We start from the raw sequence: 21,280 nt of genomic DNA, 5'->3' as shown, positions 1-21,280 counted from the left end.
GATAGATGTGAAGTCCTACTAAAACATATTCTATTAAAGAACTTGGAGAGCATGGACAAAATTCAAATTTCAGCTGACTACAAAATCAATAATGGATAACGCACACAGCACTTAGATGGCAGGGACCATTCTAAATGCTTAACACATATATACTCATTTATTCTTTAAAACAACCCTATGAGACAGGTACCATCATAAACTCCATTTTACAAATGAGAAAACTGAGGCCCTGGATGTTTACATAATTTACTCAAGGTTACCCAGCTGATATAGAGCCAGGATTTAAACCCAGGCAGGCTAGCTCCAGAATTCATTTCCTTAGACAGGACATTATCATAAATTAACAGTGCAATGTGGTTGCCAAAAGAAGCAACACTACTCTTAAAGTATGTGCTTTAAAATCAGAGTGGTGACTTCTGGTTGTCTCCACAGGCTAATATCTAATTACAGGTATTACACTGCTAAGAAGGGTATGGACGATCTGACACAAATCCACAAATAAGCCATCAGTATTGTGAAGAGGTGCAAATCAAAACAACAAATCCACTAGAGGAAGTTAAAGACTTGAGAATATTTTGTCCAGAGAAGAAAAGAATCAGGAAAACATAAGGAAGTGTCTTCGAATATTTGAAAACTCATAGAAGAGACAGAACTAGAACCAGTGAAGAGATAACTTTAGTTCAATAAAAGAAATAATTTCTTGTAAGTTAAAGTTGTCCAAATATCTCTACCTCAGAACCTATGAACCTTCTCTCCAGAAAATGTCCAAATACATATAATTTTGTATGAAGTTTTCAAGGGTCCACAAATCTACCTTTAAATCTATTTATGTCCTACGCTTAGAATCATATACCTCAGATTAAAATGGAAAGGATTCAAGTATGAAGAGGTGAATATATTTAATCTAGAAAATTCATCACAACTTAAAATTCTAGGATTGAAAAAAACTCTGAACTCTATGCTTTCTAGTTTCTTCTAAGATACATTAAGATACACACTGCAATAAGAGCTTAAAATATGATGCTGAGTTCAGAAAAAAGTGAAATCAAGTTTGCCAAGTGACAATGTAAACTGACTACAAGATCTGACTATCAGCTATAATGGCTTATTATTTAATCTTTTAAAGAAACATATCTAAGTTTAAAGATAAAAAATAAGATGCTAAGTTACTACTCAATATCTAATATTTAATGCCCAAATTAGAAAGTGCCTCCTTCTACTTTCAAGCCTTAATCTTTTCATCTTTCAGTCCCAGTTAACTGTTAAGGTTGACAAACTAAGAAAACAGACTAGAAGTTAAAATACCAGGTTCTAATCTATGCCATGAACTTAATTTTGGCTTAATCTGTTTCTTATCAAACTCTAAAAACTTTCATGTATCTAAATGGGCTTTAAAAATGGTAAAGTGCAGATGTAAATATAAACAACTCATGTATTATGCATAAAACATAAAAATGTCAACAACAAAAAAGTTTTTCTATCGTGCTAAAAAAAAAAAAAAAAAAAGCAAAGGTATATGCACATTACAATTCCTAATTCCAAAAAGCAATCTTTGAACCCTTCAGGTTGTGTTTCAGTGAATAATTTTAATCCACAAACACTTTCCATATTAAGGATAAATCTATCTGTACATCCAATTTCAAGCTGCAAAGAGAGAACATAGCTCAGACAGTTAAGAATTTTGGCTGCAAGGGAAAAACTTGAAAGTGCCAGTTGGACGTCACCATTTCCAAGAGTTGGTGGGAAAGGTACATGATCACAAAATGGTAACATTAAGTATGACACACTTGAAAATTCTGTTTTCTCTCCTAATTAACCAACCACACATAATGGAACTCAAAAACAAGAGTTTAATAAGTCATGGGCCTTTATTAAATATAAGCACCACACTGCTGAAACTGCAACTGTACTGCCAGAACAGGGCTACAAACACCATGTCTGCCATGAGACTAGACTCTAGTTCCAGGCACAAGATGTTCTAATAAATAACAAATGCATCAAGCGCCAGCATACAAGTGTGATAGAATCTGGGGTCTAGACATTTGATTTTTCTCCCAGTGCTACTTGAGAATGGCCACTGCCATTAAAGATTTATTACAGTAACAGGATAGTGATAAAACTTTAGCTAAACTGCAGGCCAACCAATGAAATGGAAAAGCAACATGCAATAACAGATCAACGAAATTAATTTCTATTTAATTTTGTACAGTAGGCTCATGATTATGCTGTATAAAGAACAGATGAATAACCTAAACTATATCTATTAGGTAAAGATGATTTCAAGCCATTAAAAGAAAAGTGGCCCAGAAAAAAATCAGGCTATAGAACTCAAGTGGAAAAAACACACTAAGATTTGGGAGACAAAGGGGAAGGAAGGGAATGAGTTACTGACTTACTAAAAAGAGAGCAAAGAAATGGGACAGGGAGTCTGAGCCCTCTGAGACAGAATGAGGAAGAAAAAGAATTCAAAGGCTCAAAGGGAGCTTTAGCAGTGAATACGGAAAGGGATGAAACTGTTAACTGTCTCAACAGAAAAACCAAAAACAATAGGGGGAACTTTTCTAAACCATCATGCAGGGTGGTCAATTCAAAGCCTAACTCATGCAGGGCAGGGCACTTCGTAGGACGCGAACTTCGTTCCAAATAGGTCCACCGATTAGTCCATTTCCTCCTGACCACCCCCAATAGGGGGTTACTACTACAGATGAAGGAACTGAGACCACATAAGCTGGTACCAGAGACTGGGCGCTCATCTTAGCTGCACTCCTCCCTGCAAGATCCTACAAAACTCTTGCACTTTTCTATGGAAAGGAACCTTAAATCTCTGGAATTTCTCAGAGTCAGGGCCCAAAAGTGATCCCCTACTTTAGAGAAAAGTTCCCTGGGGAGGTTGCAAGGCTCTTCCAAGCGCACGAGGCTTTGGAACTCTGAAATACACCTGGTAGAGACAGATGAAGGCATGTGGGTCAGGAAAGGAGAAAAAGTCGGAAAAGTCAGACTTAGAAGCCATTCTTCTAAAGATACCGAAAAAAGTAGAAAGCAGCCCTTCCTCTCTTCCAGCAGGCGTGACTCAGGCACGGTGCCTCCCCGCAATTTGCTCTGTGTGTGTTGGGGGTGGAGGGTAGTCTCGGGTTTCCCACTCCCTTCCCCAGGTACTCAAGGGTTACTCGGCCAGGCCTGGAAGAACGCGTGGGAATAAACAGATGGGACCCAGAGTGGCAAGGGGGCCCGGAGACGCAGGGAGGGAAACCTGCCCAGGATCACGCCGGGCGGGGTCCAGAGGCCCTCCGCACAGAGCCCGCGCCCGCGCCCCGGACCTTACCGCCGCTTGGCTGCAGGGGACAAGGCGGCCGCGCAGGACTGTTCTTCGAGCTTGGAGCGCGTTTTCAGGCGCCTTTGCTACAGTGGCGCCCGCGCTTGGCGGCGCCCGGATCCCGGCGGACTCACACTCGCGGAAGGGTGGGCGATCCGCGGCCTGCCTAGTCGAGGCCCTGGAGTTCTAAGCCCCAGGACGCCGACCGCGCGCGCGCGCCTTCGAGCCTGCCCAAAGAGGAAGGGTCAGGGCGCGCCTGGAGAACCGAGCAGCGCCGGCGGCTGCAGCCGAATTCTCCGGCAGCTTCGTCCGCCCTCGCCCGGCCCAGCCACTGCCCCGCTTCCCCCGCGCAAGCTTTGGCGGCGGAGCAGCACGGTGAGCGCCGATTGGCCCTCTGGATGAATGACGTACGGCGCCTCTCCCCACGGATTGGCCAGGCTGGCGGTGCGTGCACGGAGTAAACAAACCCCGCCCCCAGGCTTCCCAAAGAGAGGAGGGGGCCGCGAAGTGGAGGAGCGGGGTCTTAAGCACCCTGTGGGGTATCTGGGTAATCCACTGGAGGTTCTCAGCGGATCGCCTGCAACGATCCTGCCGCGTGCTTCCCAGCCGCCTCCGGAGCCGGCTACAGGCCTGAGGCCTAAAATTATAGCCACACCCTCTCCCCCTTCCCCCGGCCTGGGTGGGAATCCTGACTTTTCCATCCGCCCCCATCCCCCCGGCCCCTTACAATAAAACCCCGATCTTTCTTAGAAAAAGGGAAACGGGTGTCCCTAGTTCCCAGGGACATCTTGGTTCCCAGTCACTTGATCAGTCACCTCCGGGGGAGCAGCCTAGAGGGGACGAGTGATGAGGCCACGTGTGGGGCCAAGTTTGCAGTACCTTGTAAATTATGCAGACAGTGGGTTAAAGACTGCTAGGGTGTGAGGTCTTCAACAAACCGGCAAATAAGATCCAAACCCGGACAGGTCACCATGTCACATGGACGCTGAAGAGAAAATCGCAGCTCCCACCCCCAAATACCTATTTAGTTCAATGTTAATAATACATTCTGTGCCTATCTGAAAAATCATGTGTGAGTTTACATTTTAGTGGGCTTCCCTTGTGGCTCGGTTGGTAAAGAATCCGCCTGCAACGCGGGAGACCTGGATTCGATCCCTGGGTTGGGAAGATCCCCTGGAGAAGAGAAAAGCTACCCACACCAGTATTCTGGCCTGGAGAACTCCATGGACTGTGTAATCGATAGGGTCGCAAAGAGGCGGACGGGACCGAGAGACTCTCATTTCACTTCACTTACATTTTAGTGCGGTGGTAAAGATAATATGCAAAAGAAATAAGCAAAATATAAGCTATGTTTCATGCTGGGACACGCTGTGGGGGAAAAATCTGGCATACCAGGGATGGCTTTAAGGGATGGCCTGTTTTAGAGTGCCCAGTCAAGGAGACAGGAACGTGCCATTTAAATAAATACCTAAAGGGAGTGGAGGCGGAGAGAACACGCCTTTGGACCTCTCTCGGGTGGAGTGGAGAGATGATTTCTGCATAACTGTACATAGATAAGTCCTAGGCGGTCAAGAAAGCCCAATGCAGTCTCCTTGGACTGATTCTAAAATGCAAAAGCCCCAAAGGAGTCATTACCTTGCATTTTTCAGTAATGGATCAATAGATGTAGTTTCCACAGAAATTTTGGTGAGATTTCAACTTAAATACTTTTCAAACACTCTAGGGACAAAGATACAAAAATGAGCAAAACAGATGAAACCTCCATCCTCAAGAAGCTCAGTCTAGCAGGAGAGCTGGATTGTAAACCACCTCGGTATAATGTATAAATAATCCAAGAAGTATTGATAGAGGCATGGCTGTGCTTGAGCTAATGGTGGGGGGAGAGTGGTGGATGTTAATTTAGCAAGAGTACCTTGGAATCTTTTTTTAATTGAATAAAACTGCTTTATTATATTATATAATGAAGTATAATATACTGGACATTATGTTTGAAATCTTTTTATCTATGAAGACAACTCCGCTAAATATTGGAGTAAGGCTATGGATTTCAGTGATTCTCTGACTTCTGTAAATTTTTAAGGTGAGAGTCTGAAAATGATATTAAGTTAAACCATATAAAATAGTTAATATTTGGCAATTTTCATGTTTCCTGTAGAGTTAATATGAGGATTTTGCTATGTAATACATATAGTAAGTGTTCAATAAATAATGATTATTATGATCATTTGATAATAGTGCTTTTGAAAAAAAAAATGCTTTAAAAGTCAGTGTTTCATAACAGCTTCCAATACCATGAAGTAAAGTGGGCATGCAGGTTCAAATTTTCCATATACTGGTTTGATCTAGCTGTGAATTTCCATGACCTAATCAGGGTATGCTGTAAAAGACACTAAATGCTAGTTTCACAGCAGGCCAAGAAATTCAGAATAAGGAACAGCTTGATTTTGAAGCCAAAAACTGAAAATTCTCCAGAACAGAATAAATTGTCAAGTTGCTTCAGGGAGAAAAATTCATGTAAATCAATTTTTCATTCCCACTCACAGCTTCAATTTAGCAATTTGCACAAGAGTCAGCTTTCTCTCTTCCTTCTCATTTCCCCATTAAAAGATCTGATTTCCTTTGAAAAGGTAAATAAAGCTTCCACTATCTCCGAGGAAGGAGAGTAGAAGTTTGAAACATGGCAGAACACTTACTGATTCCGCAAACACTTACTAAGCACTTATTATACACCAACAGTGCAAGGTACTGGAAACACACACATAGATGTCCAAAGAACTTCTTTTGTTCATAGGTGTTCCTGTGTGTAGAATAATCCCCCAGTTCACCCACACCTCATCTACACATGCTTTCTCATCTAAGCTAAAACAACATTCTCTAGAAAAGCTTCCTCTGACTCCAGCTCTTTGCCCATAAAATTGTCTTTCTAACATTCATGAAACTTGCAATTACTCATTTAGTACCTGTATCCTGTATCATTTAGTACCAGGGAAGCCCTTGTTAGACTGCAAGTTCCTTGCAATTTGGAGTTCTATCATCCTATTCACTGGGCTTCTCTGGTGGCTGGCTCAGTGGTAAAGAATCTGCCTGCAATGCAGGAGACACAGGTTCTATCCCTGAGTCAGGAAGATGCCCTGGAGAAGGGAATGTCAGCCCACTCCAATATTCTTGCCTGGGAGATCCCATGGACGGGGGAGCCTGGTGGGCTACAGTCCATGGGGCCGCAAGGAGTCGGACACGACTTAAAGCGACTAAACACACACACACACACATCTTATTCACTACAATATCCTCGGTGCCTTAGGGAAGCTCAGTAAGTTTTTATTGAACGGATGAGAGCGCCACAGCCTAGCACATTTGGAAAGAAGAGACAAACATAAATAAAAATTCTACTTGTAAATTTGTGGGCCAACAAGCCACTGGCCATGAAAGAGATCTGTTAAGAGTTAAACCTGAGGAAACTGTCTGTGCTGCCTCTCTCCTGGGGCTGGGCACTACTTTCAGTAGGTGGAGCGCTATGGCCCCTGGACCAGTGTCTCTCACACTTTAATGTGCCCAGGAATCACTTAGAGGTCTTATTAAAATTCAGACTCTAGATCGGCAGGTCTGAGGTGGGGTGTAGAATCTGTATTTCCAACAAATTTCCAACTGCTTCATCAGACGCTACACTCTGAGTGACAAAGTCTTTCCTGATCCCTTTCTGCCACTTGCAAAGATCCATAGTTGTCTAGACTTTTGCAGTTGCAGATATGACTTTTTTTTTTAACACGCTGTTTTCACATCTAATCCATCCAGTGACAAAAGAAATAACTCTTAAGAGAACATCAAGGCCTTGTCTTCCAGAGACAGTCCTATTATAAGCCCTTTAGTCACATTAAAAGGGCAGAGTGGAATCAAAGCCCTGGAATTTCTTTAGTGAGGGACCCAACTTTCTCCTTATTACATTTCTGGAATGACTTGGTTTGTTCAGTGGGAAGATTTCACAGTCATCATTAGTAAAAGTAACCTCTTCTTAATATCAAACCCAAAATTATTTTTAGGATAAAATTTCACTTGTCCTAAAAACATAGAGTATATATGAGGTATAAGAAATAATGATAATATGATCCAGCAGTCCCACTCCTGGGCATATATCTGGATAGAACTATAACTCAAAAAGATACATGCACCTCTACGTTCATAGCGGCACTATTTACAATAACCAAGACATGGAAACAAACTAAATGTCCATCAGCAGAAGAATGGATAAAGAAAATGCGGTACCTGTCTACAATGGAATATTAATCAGCCAAAAAAAAAAAACAACGAAATAATACCATTTGCAGTAACATGGGTGGACCTATTAAGTGAAGTGAGAGAAAAACAAATATCATGTGACATCACTTATATGTGGAATCTAAAATACGACACAAATGAACTTATCTATGCAAAAGAAATAGATTCACAGCTATAGAGAACAGACTTGTGGTTTCTATGGGGAATGGGGTAGGGGAGGGATGCAGTGGGAGGTTGGGATTAGCAGATGCAAACTATTATATCTGCTAACTAATAGAGAGAGGTATATTTATACACTGGCTCCTGTCCCCATTGTTTACACATTATCATATGGTAGCAACTCTCTAGCATTCCAGACTTAACCAGGGGTGAAAAATGACAGAATGAGTTTAAATGAGTATTCCAAGCTGGGAGGCAGAGAAATCCCAGCTCAGAAAACCAGAGATATGGTAAAGTGAGATGTTTTCATGTTACACTTGGGTAGCAGATTGCTACAACTGGAATAAAAATGTGGCCTAAGAGGATGTGGAATGGGGCAAGAGGTGACCAATAATGATATAAATAATTGAATAATAAATGGAGAATAGGCAACAGCTTTCCCTTGTAGAATTTCCAACAGTAGAATTCCAATGAATTAAATGTAAAGAAATAATGAAGTGGAAATAGAAAATTCCCAATAATAGGCAAATAGTACAAGAATCATTGTTGCAGAGAAGCAGCATCCATGGATGTTAAAACTAGTAAGTGAAACTGTGATGGGAAACAGAAAATTTACATGGTCTAAAAGTATCTCTTCACAAGATTCTTTAAAAAATATTTATTTATTTATTTATTTATTTATTTGACTGTGATGGGTCTTAGTAGTGGCGTGAGAACTTTCAGTTGCAGCATGTGGGATCTAGTTCCCTGATCAGGAATTGAACCCAGGCCCCCTGCAATGGGAGCATGAAGTCTTAGCACTAGACCACCAGGGAAGTCCCTCCTAACAAGACTCTTAACTGCAAAGGAGAAAATAGTAAACTTATGATGGAAAAACCTGGCAGTCATCCTCTTCACCAAAGGATCAAGGTTAACAACAATAACAAGACATACTGATGTCTTCCTGATAGGATGCACTGAGGCCATGGACATCACTTCTGCAGGATTCTAACAAAAATTCAGAACCTTAACCTAATCAGAAAAAAATATCAGGCCAACCTAAATGGAGGGCCATCTTATAAAATAACTACCAGTGTTCTTAAAAAATGTGAAGTTCATGAAAGAAAGACTAGGTGGTCACAGACTGCAGGAGATTAAGAAGACATGAAAATTAAATGAAACGTGGGATCCTGGATTGAATCCTGGGCCAGAACAAGGACAATAGTTTGGAAACCAACAAAATTCAGGTAAGGTTTGTAGATTACTTTATACTACCGTATCAATGTGAATTTCCCATTTTGAGCAATTACAGTTATGTAAGATGTAAATTAGGAGAAGCTGGGGGACGGAACTCTGTGTACTATTAATACTTTTAGAACTTTCCTGTAAGTCTACAACTATTTCAAAATAAAAGTTAGAAAACCAAATACTAGAAATCAACTATACTTCAATTTTTTTTAAAAAATTCTAAATACTAGGGAATTTTAGATTTTAAACAGATTCTGTTCCAGTAGATCTGGAGTGAGGCCTGCAATGCAGTTTTTGTGAAAAGCACTCTGGTGACCCAGAGGCTGCTGATCTCAATAGCATATCAGAGTAGCAAGACTTTTCCCCTTCTGCTGTATTAAGGTGAAACTGACATGCAATAAACTATGCATCAAGTCAGTAGTCTGATGATCTTAGACATGTGTATCCACTGAACCCACCTGGTTTGCCCTTCCTTTCTCTGTCAATCCTAAAGGAAATCAACCCTGAATATTCCCTGGAAGGACTGATGCAGAAGCCGAAGCTCTAGTACTTTGGCCACCTTATGCGAAGAGGTGGCCACTCATTGGAAAAGACCTGATGTTGGGAAAGTTTGAAGGCAAAACGGGAAGGGGGCAACAGAGGAAGAGATGGTTAGATAGCATCACAGACTGAATGGACATGAATTTGAGCAAACTCTGAGAGATAGTGAAGGATGGAGGAGACTGGCATGCTGCAATCAAAGAGTCAGACACAACTTAGTGACTGAACAACAACAACCTAGGTGGCACAGTGGTAAAGAATCCGCCTGCCAATTCGGGAGATGCAGGTTCGACCCCTGGGTCAGGAAGATCCCCTGGAGGAGAAAAATGGCAACTTGCTCCAGTACTCTTCCTGGGAAAATCCATGTACAGAGGAGCCTGGTGGGCTACAGTCCATGGGGTCCAAAAGAGTCAGACACTAATGAGCAACTCTCTAACACACACACATGATAATTGCCTTATATTTTCCACCTCTTAATGGGTTGTTTCTAAATAGAAAAAAAACTCACTATTACTCCCTATCATTTTCATTAAATTTTTCCTACAATTTCTTTTACAATCACATTCTTTAAAAATAATTTTATATTATTCAGTGTAATTTATAGTCACATGAATTTCAGAAAAGTCAGCTCCACGTATCTCCCCCTTCCTTGTCCTCTTTATCAAACTAATATGACTTGAATAACAAAAAACAAACCCCTTCCTTTCTTCTAATAACTGAATGTTTATCATCCTTCAAAGTTCCTACTGCAGAATGAACCATGGCTCCACTTCCATCAGGGAATAGAATCTAGATTTGTCTGATGAATCCTCTACCACCATCATCGGGATATCAGTATTTATGTGTACATATGTGAAGCAACAGAGAAACATTAAATAAAAATGGCTTTAATACACAATATGTTCAGATCATCACTCACTGTTTTATTGTAACTTTTGGAATAATCTTAAAATTTTCACAATGGATTTTTAAGAGCTGCTAGGTTAATCCCATCATATTAGCCTTTGAAATTATTTCCTCCAGTTATTTAAAAACTTCCTAAACATTTAGGTATACAGTATATTTTCACAAGAGACTGTATCATCTTTTTCCCACTACAAAAAAATTACGTCTCTTCTCTAGCAATTTCCTTTGTGCAAGAAAGCAGAATATAGAGTAAGTCTAAACAGTATCTAAAGATACTGAGTTACAGAAAACCTTTCTTCTTTAACCATATTAAGCCCCATTTTTTTCTTCTAGTTAAAAGGAAAACACGAGCCCAAACTTACCTTGAGTCACAACTGAAGTTAACACATGCTTATTCTTCTGTGACATACTTAATGTTCAGAAACCAAAACAGGAAATAATATTAAATAAGAATTTCCAGGTAAAATTTTTAAATGAATCCAAAGTTAAAAACAGACAAAAAGTTAAGGGGAAAATTCACATATATATGAAAAAGATTCCTTTTATTCTGCATTCTCAATTTCATCTATAGATCTTAACAATGATTTGTGAGGTTTTCAATGACTATTTAATAAAACTATGAAGTTCATAAAGAACATCAGAAAAATAAAATGATAAATTTACTGATGCAGATGAATTGGGATATTACAATAACTGTCTTGCACAAATAGGAAAGTTCTAATTAATTTTCCACAAAATCATTCTGAAACATTTACACAAGTCAGCTTATTTAAAATAAAGACTATTTTAGCATTATGATAGCTATGTTCAAGACATGTATTTGTATACTTAACATTCTAACTGAAGGTATCTTTAAAACTATTTTACTATTATACAGTATTAGTATCACATTGTATAATGAGTATGAAAAGAATATGAAAGTTCTTCTGCTCGGTACATTACAAAATCCTGTTCAAATACTATGTACATTTTTGCCCAGGAGAATTTGAAAATGCTACTTAGTGACTTCTTAAGTCGCTGGACTGATTTTTTGTTTTTTTAGTTTTTAAAAAAGATATTCCTTTAAAGATATGGCTCATTTAGCAAACAACCCAATTAGCAAACAGACAAGAAATGGACAGACATTTCACTGGCAGATAAACAGATGGCAAAAGAGCACATAAAAAAATATTCAATATTATTATTAATTAGGGAAATGCAAATTCAATCCACACTGAGTAAACCACATCCTCATCAAAGTGGCTAAAGTAAAAAATGGTGACAACATCAAATGCTGGTGAGTAGAGAAGTTGATCACTCATACATTTCTGGTGGGAGTATAAAATGGTACAGCTACTCTGGAAAAGAGTTTGGCAGTTTCTTGTAAAGATATGGCTCATTTAAATTGGAAATCTTATCATGTATTTCCTTAACAATAGAGATATCTGTATAGACACAGCCATTTTAATAAACCAAATGTAAAGTGGGGAGTGAAAATAGAATAATAGCAAATTTTAGAAACATCTTATTTGGCAGGTTCCTGACTCTATCATTTCCATTCCCATGATCATCCTGCATCCCTCTAGGGGTAAGTGTCCCATGGGAGTATGGTGACAAAATGGCTAGCGACTCACAATAGATGCTGGTGCCAAACTACAGCTATGAGGATCCACAACTTTAAAAAACAACATGATTCTCGATGGCCTGTTTGGCTTCTTTGAGGCTATCCCCTTAGGTTGGTTTCAACCAGATGACCTGGGTATGCAGGATGAGGACTATGGGACCAAATAGGTCCAGGGTATGTTTCAGGCTTTTAATTCTAATTGAGAAACATGATATAAATTTCCCAAAGGGATTTGGAATCCTCCAGGGTAGATTCAAGCCTTCTAAGCTATCTCTGAGATTACTTAAAATCACTTAAAGTTAAAAAAAAAAAAAAATCACTTAAAGTTGAGGAACCCCAGGGTTCTGGTATGGCCCCCCTCAAAGAGCTTTAAAATTACTGCCAAACTCCTGGACTAAATTATTTTTAATTAAGGACTGGTCCTCAGTATAAATGCCTGGCAAAAGGGACTATTTCTGAAGTTTCTTCCCTCTAACATGAGAGTGTTTGGCATTCCTCAGATTTTGTGCGTTAGTCATCTGCAGTTAAATACACAAAACCTGTAAATAGAAAGACTTCAGTTAAAAAAAAAAAAGGCTTCAGTTGTACCTTAGAAAGTTAATGTGTATTTATGGATGTGTATCCCTACACAAATAGATATGCAAAAGTATAAACATAAGAAGAATTTTAAAATAAACAGTATGAAGATTCTAGTAATAGCTCTCATAATAAAGTAGTCCTTCTGAATTCAAAAAAACATAGTTTACTGTAACAAACAGAAGTTGCTCCCTGTCAATACACATATGTAACATAAAGGATAAAATGTATAGGTAAAAAAAAGTTGCACTTATAAACACAAAGTAAAAATTCACCCCAGGAATAGGAAGGCACAGAGTTAAGTTCTGTGGAAGCAGACATGGGTTCTGCTTGCAGGGATCTTCTAGTTTGGTAGAGGCTTGCACAAAGGCAGCTAAAAGAGAATTCATCCCCTTTGTTCAGAGATGAAAAGGAAACAAAAAGGCAGATCAAATCAAAGATGATCTGGCGACTATATTAATTCTATACTGAAGTCATCAACACACTCATTAAGACCACGGAGAATACAGACATGGGGGTGACGGGGGTCCTGCTGCTGCTAAGCTGCTTCAATTGTGTCTGACTCTGTGCAACCCCACAGACGGCAGCCCACCAGGGTCCCCCGTCCCTGGGATTCTCCAGGCAAGAACACTGGAGTGGGTTGCCATGTCCTTCTCCAATGCATGAAAGTGAAAAGTGAAAGTGAAGTTGCTCAGTCGTGTCCAACTCCCAGCAGCTCCATGGACTGCAGCCTACCAGGCCCCTCTGTCCATGGGATTTTCCAGGCAAGAGTACTGGAGTGGGGCGCCATTGCCTTCTCCGGGGGGTGAGGGTAGCTGGGTAAAAACAGCAGAAAACGACTACAACATGACATTTTTCCCCACCTTATTAACCAGCAAAGAAGAACCACTATTTATTTTAAAATAGTATCACTTCTTTTTGCTAACTGTTTCCTAAGGTAACAATGAAGCAGAGAGAAAAGGAGTAGGACAGACACTTTGAATTCACTGAGTCTTCAATTTTCTTCCAACAGCCTACCTCGGAGCTTCTCAGCTGGGGTCATTTGTCTCCCAGGCACATTTGGCAATGCTGGAGACATTTTGCCACAGTAAGTAGAGAGATGCTAGAGGGTGAAGCTCAGGGATCTGCTACTAAACATCATATAATACACAGCACCCCAAAACAAAGAATTATCTGCCCTCAAATGTCAATGATGCTGAGGCTGAGAAGCCAAGGTGTGGTTGGATATTAAAAAATTTAAAAATCAGTAAGTCTAGAGTATAAAAGCATTTAGAACCACTTTAAGAAGGACTGTACAGTAAGATTCTCCTCCTTGACAAGATAGCTAGATCCTCCTTGACTAGATCCAAGATATAGTAGATCCATAGTGAGGAAATAAAACATGCTGAGAAATATTAACACAGAAATAGTTTTAACTTCAATTATCAGCATACACATGAAAAATAAACTAGAAAGATAGGACAATATTTTTGCTCAATTGATTTTGATAATCAACAGTTTCTACAACCACAGAAACCAATGTGGTCACGTTTGTGATTTAGATCAAATCTGACAAAAAATTAAATAACTCCGTTCCTAAGAAAAAAGCCAGAGATACTAAAAATGAAAGATTATCTCCTAAATTAACAGAAGAAAAAACTTAGTGATTTTTGAGGAGATGCTCAACTCCAGTCAAAGATATTCAAAATTATTTTCCTGTACCCATTATTAAAATATATTTCTCCTTTATTTTGTGGTTTTATGATAAGGAAGAATAATGTGGAAAATGAATAAACTAACAAACACTTAGGTGTTAATAATATTACAATGCATTATATCCTAATACAAAAAGAATGATTTCCTATGGAAATCATACCCTCTGAGAAGCAGTCAATAAGGAATAGGAAAACAACAGAGCAGCTTTCAAATGACTTCTATAAGAAAGCTTATAATTGGTCACTAAGTTTGTAAAAAAAAAAAAAAAAAAGGGTGTGAGAAACTGAAAGAATGAAAATATTATCTACATAAGGGAGCTGATTTATTATTGTAAACAAAACACCTTCGTTTAACAAAAATATTTCCAAATCCAATATCTGTGATCTTATCTGTCTCTGACTCTGACTATTTTGGGCTTCCCTCATGGCTCAGCTGCAAAAGAATCCTCCTACGATGCAGGACACCTGGGTTTGATCCCTGAATTGGGAAGTTTCCCTGGAGAAGGGAAAAGCTACCCACTGCAGTATTCTGGCCTGGAGAATTCCATGGACTGTACAGTCCATGGAGTTGCAAAGAGTCGGACACGACCGAGTGACTTTCACTTCACTATCTGTCTCTGAGATGGACATATGTGATAGCAACAGCAAAATTCTCTAAGAAAGTCACTTCTTCACTACCATATGGAAAACAAACAGCCAATGGGAATTTGCTGCACAATTTGGAACTCAAACTGGGGCTCTGTATCAACCTAGAGGGGTGGGATGGGGAGGGAGGTGGGAGGGGGCAATGTACACCTATGGTTGATCCATGTTGATGTCTGGCAGAAACCAACACAATTCTGTAAAGCAATTATGCTTTAATTAAAAAATAAATGAATTTAAAATTTTAAAAAGAAAGAAAAATAGTCACTTCTTTGATTACATTATCTAGCAGCTAGCTCTGTAACTGTAGGACTTTATGGGATAAAGTCTGACTAAGAGGGAAATACATTATTACTACAAATCTAAAAGGAACTCGGGATGGGGTGAGAAAGGAGGGAGGTCAAAGAGGAAGGGGATATATGTATATATGTATACAGACAGCTGATTCACTTCATTGTACAGCAGAAACTAACAACATTGTAAATCAATCATACGCCAATTAAAAAAAAAAAGGAACCCAGTCCACAAGTAGGGAGGGGCAAATAACAGGAGAAGATGCTGGAAGGTGATCAACTTGTCTTAGGATGACTTTACACCCGGCCTGAAGCTTCTCACAACACTCACCTCTCTACCCTGTTTCCATAAAGAGAGTCTGACAATGGAGACCTCTCCCTGGCTCCTCCCTGTGACCTCTGGCTCAGTGTGTGAGGGTCAGTCACTAGCACAACTGCATTCCCATCCCCTGTCAGCAGCGATCTTGGTGAGATGAGTAGACTGGGCTAAAATAAGACACCAACACACAACTAAAATACCCCAGTGAAGGCAATTCTTGAGTCGCCAATCAATTAGGGCACTGTCTTCAAAGGAAGCTCTGTCAACCAGGCACTTAATAAAAACAAAAGATGTTTACACTAGCATCTCAACAAATAAGGAACAGGAGAAGAAAGGCAAGATTTGTATCTACTACCTGCATTTTATAAAAAATGAGATGTTATACTTCAGGCAGAAGTTTTTGAAAGAAATGCTATCTGAGAAGTATTGGGTTGGCCAAAAAGTTCATTCAGGTTTTTCCATAAAATGTTATGGAAACTTTTGGCCAACCTAGTACTTTCTTGTTCCTTATGAATCGATAACCTTTTTGGTTGTATTAACTAAAATTATTTTTTTCAGAGTTTCGCAATATATAAAAAAAGCTCAGATTTTAGTTAAACAAGGGAAAATTAAGGCAGTGCCTTTAAGCTCAATAAAGGAAACAACTGGCCATCAAGTAAGCCTATCTGAGAGAGACATATTGAGTTAATATTGGATACAACATTGAACAATTATGGCTTTCAACAAAAAATATTGATGTTTCAAAATTCCCTGTTTCCTCAGTCATTTTCTTTCTTTCTATCTATATGGACTTTGAGTACCTCACTCAATTTTAAAGAATTAAGGGAACACTTTCCACATCATTTTGGAACAAACCTGGAATCATGAACTCAGACAATAAACAATTACTTTCATTGTAATTAAAAGGAGGCCCAGTACAAAAAGGAGGCCCAGTACAAAAAGGAGGAGGGCCCGTGAGAGTCAAAACATAGTTGGAAATGGCTAATGTCCTTTGGAATTTGGTACAAAACGAAGATTTAGAAATTCTGAGGTATTGTTGCCTTACAATCTCTCACCAAGGTTTAGATTTTTTTTTTTAATGGGTATTTTGTTTTGTTTTACAAAAAGCAGGGCTTTTTCTCTGGGGTTGCAAAGCTCAGTTTAAGCCTCCTCTCGGTCACGGTCGGTCTCGTTGTTATTCCCGAGTTTTGGCTCAGCTGCACATCACGACGATCAGCCCTCCGTGGTTTCAGCCATTCCACCAGTGTTACGTCTTATACCAATTCATGGAGCGTTTCACGGCTTTGACCCAGTTCCCCATATTCATTTCATATTCTTGCCATTTCTTCTGGGGCTTGAAAACCATTTCACTTTGCCTCAGTTTCTTTAGCTCCTCCTTGTCACTCCAAAACCCTATAGATGAAAAAATTTATTCTCAAGTTTGAAGGCAAATAATGAGCCCAAAAAGTTTACCTACAAACCTATGTGAACTGGTGCAAAGGTAAACAGTCACTACTTTAAAACACAGTTCAAAATTTTTGTTGCTTTGAACTTTGTTAGACTGACTATCCCTGGGAATAATATACACTAGGATTTAATAAAAATCTTTTGGTTTCTAACTAGCAGAGTAATTTCTGTATAGAAAGGCACCAAATCATTTCTAGAACAACCATATCTTGCCATCATTTAATTTCATGACTAGCTATTAAGAAAGAAAAAAAAACCCAAGTAAGAAATAGTATACTTTCTTTTTATACAATTCTTAAAAAAAGATAAATTAAGATTTTTTTCGGCCATGCTGCGCAACTTGCACAGGACCTTAATTCCTTGACCAGGGATTGAATCCGGGCCCATGGCAATGAAAGCACTGAATACTAACCTCTCGACCACCAGGGAATTCCCTAAATTAAGATTTCTATCATATATCTTGGAAGTAAGAAGCAATTCCCTAGGATAAGCACAAAATTCAAAATTGGGAATTAATATAATAAATAATTTCTTTTTAAAACTATCACATTTCATGCAAGGCTTTTAAATTTCAGTTCAAGGAAACCTTGTAGTTCTGGCATATGCTGTTCTTTACAAAGAGGGACATGTGATTTATAATAAAAAACGCATGCCTATGATCATTCCTAGTCTTAAAAGGTAGGGATCTCTTGTTAATAAACTTGATACATCTCACCTACTCTGAAGTATTAACATAGTTGACAAGTCTCCAAAAGTATATTTTTCTTTTACCAATAAAGCTGACATATAAAATTCTTTCTTCCAACGTTTTCTGTCAGGTCACATTCTTCCTATACAAAGTCAGCATTTTAGATTGTATTTAAAGATATTAATTTATAGAAGTTATTAGAAGACTAGAAATAGTTTTTATTAGTATACTACACAATTGGATAAATATAGTCATGGAAATAAATATGTTCTTAAAATTCTTATTTTCAGAATTTATTATTTACACTTAAAGGCATATATATTTTTAAGAGTTATTTTATTAAATATGTATTGAACACACCCGGTTTCTGGATGAATTTTGAAAATACAGAGAATCTACATAGCCTTCATGTCTCAATTTTCTGAGAGAGAAATAATCTAATCAGAAATTTCAGATTTTCTAGGACTTATCTGGTGGTCCAGTGGCTAACACTCTGCCCTCCCAATGCAGCGGGCCTGCATTCGATCCCTGGTCAGGGGACTAGATCCTGTATGCAGCAACTAAGAGTTCACATGTCACAATTAAGACCTGACACAGCCAAATAAATATAAAATAATCATTATTTAAAAAAAAAGAAATTTCAGATTTTCCAAGAAGGTAAAACTGCTCCTTATAGCTAGTAAAGTATCTTTGTTTTGAAATTAAATACAGATGAAGTAAATACAATTCAAGCCACTATGTTATGTGTGAAAATAATTTGCCTGTGTTTTTTATTTAGTGGTAGTGTGTGCTCAGTTATGTCCAACTCTTTGCTATACCACAGATTGTAGCCTGCTTCAAGAGAGTCTGACATACTTAGTTCCATATGGTGATAAGTGTAGAACAATTTGATTAACCTTATAAACAATACTGGAATGCTTATGAGCATTAGAGAATCTGACATACTTAGTTCCATATGGTGATAAGTGTAGAACAATTTGATTAACCTTATAAACAATACTGGAATGCTTATGAGCATTTGACCTACGGTAATGATAAGCTTAATTTATCCAATTTTCAAGAGTTGTTTACCTACTTAGGACATTTTTCTTATTATAGTTCTACGTTTGCTCAGTTAGGCATGTGAAATTATTAAAAGCAACATCAACTATATTAAACTTAAGAGTTGAAATATACAGAGGAACTTAAATTTTTGAATGAGAATGACAATTTAAGGGAAAGTTATTTTCTTCAACTTGAATTAGTCAAACATCAATGAGCAAATGAAAGTGACTATTTCAATTTTATTCCAAGATAAGAGATTTTTAGTAGAATAAAGATTAAGATGAACTTAATTTGATTTGATGCTTTTTGGGTCCATAACTTTAATTAATAAATAGCCTAAACTTTTAAGTGTACAATATCTTGTTTTGTACAAACACTCCTCCCTTCCATATAGGAACACACAAAAAAACACTCCTAGAGTCTCAAGCATCATCCTGCTCTCTACGGAACCCTCTAATTGGCCTCCCAACTAATTAGTGAAAACACTAATTGCCAAAGCGATCTGTTCAAATGTAGATCTATCCATATCCTTCTGCTTAAAATTCTTCAGTGGCTCGCCTATGCATTCAAGATCAATTCCAAACTCCTCTTTATGAAGAGGCACCATGCCTGGACATATCTAACCTCCCCAGAGTCCCCTCCGGCTCTCGTTCTATCAGCACCAGAATGGGCCAGGACCTTTGCACCAGCTGCCTTCATTACTGGACCTTCACCCTCTGTTCTCTCCTCACCTGGCTGTCTGCTAACCCCTTCAAAACTGAACTATACATTGTCTCCTCTGGGAAGACCTGCACCTATTGCCTCATCCTATGGCTGTTCACTGGCTTTATCACATAATGATGGGTTGGTTTGCCTGAGTGCTCCCAATGGAGACTCCCATAACTGGGACTATGTAATTTAAACTTTAGTCCCAGCAGTGACTGTGGTAGCAGGAACTAGACAAATGTTCAACAAGTAGAAGAATAAAGTGGTTTCTAATACCAAAGATGGCTTCCCTGGTGGCTCAGTGGTAAAGAACCTGCCTGCTAATGCAGGAGACCCAAGTTTAATCCCTGTGTCAGGAAGACCCCCTTGAGAAGGAAACGGCAACCCACTCCAGTATTCTTGCTGGGGAAATTCCACGGATAGAGGAGCTGGCAGGCTACAGTCCATGGGGTTGTAAAAGAGTTGGATAGGACTTAGCAGCTAAACATTATCTAATCAGAAAGTTTACCCAGAGAGACTCCCATGCTAAAGACCAGAGCAGCTGAGAATTAATTTTCCTGGCCTCATACTTCTCACTGAGAGCAGCAGGAATGGAAGAGGTGCAGCTAGACCCACCAGAGAAGAGTATGGGTCACAGGGGTATTTTATGAGTGAAGGGCATGCATGTATGGAGTATATGGCCGCCAAGGCTTTCCAGATCTTTGGTGTAATCTTGTGCTTTGAGAGAAGAAATGCTATCTGCAAGAAATGGTTTTGCAAGACAGTTCTCATTTTCATAAAACCCACACATACCAACAGCAAGGCCAGCTAGAGAAGCTGCGCCTAAGCATGACATATCAATGTGGACGGGTCTGTCTATAGTCTCATTGATCAGGTCTGAAGTCATCTGCATCACAAAACTGTTCTTACAAACTCCTCCATCTGCCCTGTGGGGAGCAAGATATTGGAGATAAATTACTGTAACAAAAGCATAAAAACATTATTCCTTTTTAAAAAGATCCACACATTTTTGTTTAGATCCTTGATTTTATTTTTAAAGTTTAACTTTTTAATTCCAAAATTATATCACTTAGCATTGACCTGAAGATCACAATTTTTAAACACTTTCCTTGTCCCTACCATCAGTTTTCCCACCTGCCTGGCTTGACCTGGGACTAGTGGCCAAGTGAATTAAGCTAACATAAAAATTCATTTGGACATTCCGGCAAAAAATACATGAAGCTTCCGTGATAAAAGGATACCCACACACTCAAAAAAGAAACATTAAAGATTTTTATAAAATACATATAGGTGCTAAGAGCCTCTCAAATTCCATATTGGTCTATATTTTCCTTAAATACAAAATTAGCTTTCCATCCTCTCCAATTCCTATGACCAAGAATTTCATTGCAAAGAAGGTAAGCATAAGTTCTTTTTGAAATCCTAAATAACCATAATGATGAATATACCAATAGCAGCTAGCACTGATTTCTAATTTCTAATGAAATCTCTTAGAAACAAAGTGTACATACCGAATTTTTCTTACAGGAATATGGATCTCTTTCTGCATCATCTCATATAACTGTTTGTTTCTAGTTAAAAAACAAAGAAACTACTTAGAGGCAATTCATATCATAATAATTTTCTATTTTTTCCAATCTAGAATAGTAGAAACTGTGGTTTTATTTACATGATATTTATAAAATATGCAAAAGAAAACATTATATTATGCTAACTGGACATCAAGAACGGATGCTCAATTAAGCAAGAGATTCAGGGCCTTCTGTTTTTCACTCTGATACAAGAGAACATACTTTTTCTTTCAGAACTGAATTTAATCTATTACCATTCTTGCAAATACAAATGTAAAGCAA

At 38.6% G+C, this 21,280-nt stretch overlaps 2 protein-coding genes across 5 annotated transcripts in view; both read right to left on the bottom strand.

The window, feature by feature from the left end:
* Positions 1-3,649, bottom strand: part of TFDP2 (transcription factor Dp-2) — a 192,638-nt gene extending 188,989 nt beyond the window's left edge. The window contains exon 1 of one of the 2 annotated variants that reach the window (XM_043474217.1): positions 3,323-3,649. The gene's annotated coding sequence lies outside the window, so the exon portion shown is untranslated. The remainder of the gene's footprint in view (positions 1-3,322) is intronic. The other variant, XM_043474216.1, reaches the window with a different exon arrangement.
* Positions 3,650-13,277: 9,628 nt separating this feature from the next.
* GK5 (glycerol kinase 5) overlaps positions 13,278-21,280 on the bottom strand; it is a 77,068-nt gene continuing 69,065 nt past the window's right edge. For all 3 annotated transcript variants that reach the window (XM_043474211.1, XM_043474213.1, XM_043474214.1), the window contains 3 exons: positions 20,939-20,998; positions 20,220-20,353; positions 13,278-16,936 (listed from right to left, as the gene is read on the bottom strand). In XM_043474211.1, the coding sequence (XP_043330146.1) occupies positions 16,791-16,936; positions 20,220-20,353; positions 20,939-20,998 (340 nt within the window). In that variant the 3' untranslated portion in view covers positions 13,278-16,790. The remainder of the gene's footprint in view (positions 16,937-20,219; positions 20,354-20,938; positions 20,999-21,280) is intronic.

Source organism: Cervus canadensis, chromosome 7 (genome assembly GCF_019320065.1).
Source record: "Cervus canadensis isolate Bull #8, Minnesota chromosome 7, ASM1932006v1, whole genome shotgun sequence".
Lineage (NCBI taxonomy): Eukaryota > Metazoa > Chordata > Mammalia > Artiodactyla > Cervidae > Cervus > Cervus canadensis.
The sequence above is the reverse complement of the archived record's forward strand: the minus strand, read 5'-3'. Positions and strand labels throughout refer to the sequence as shown.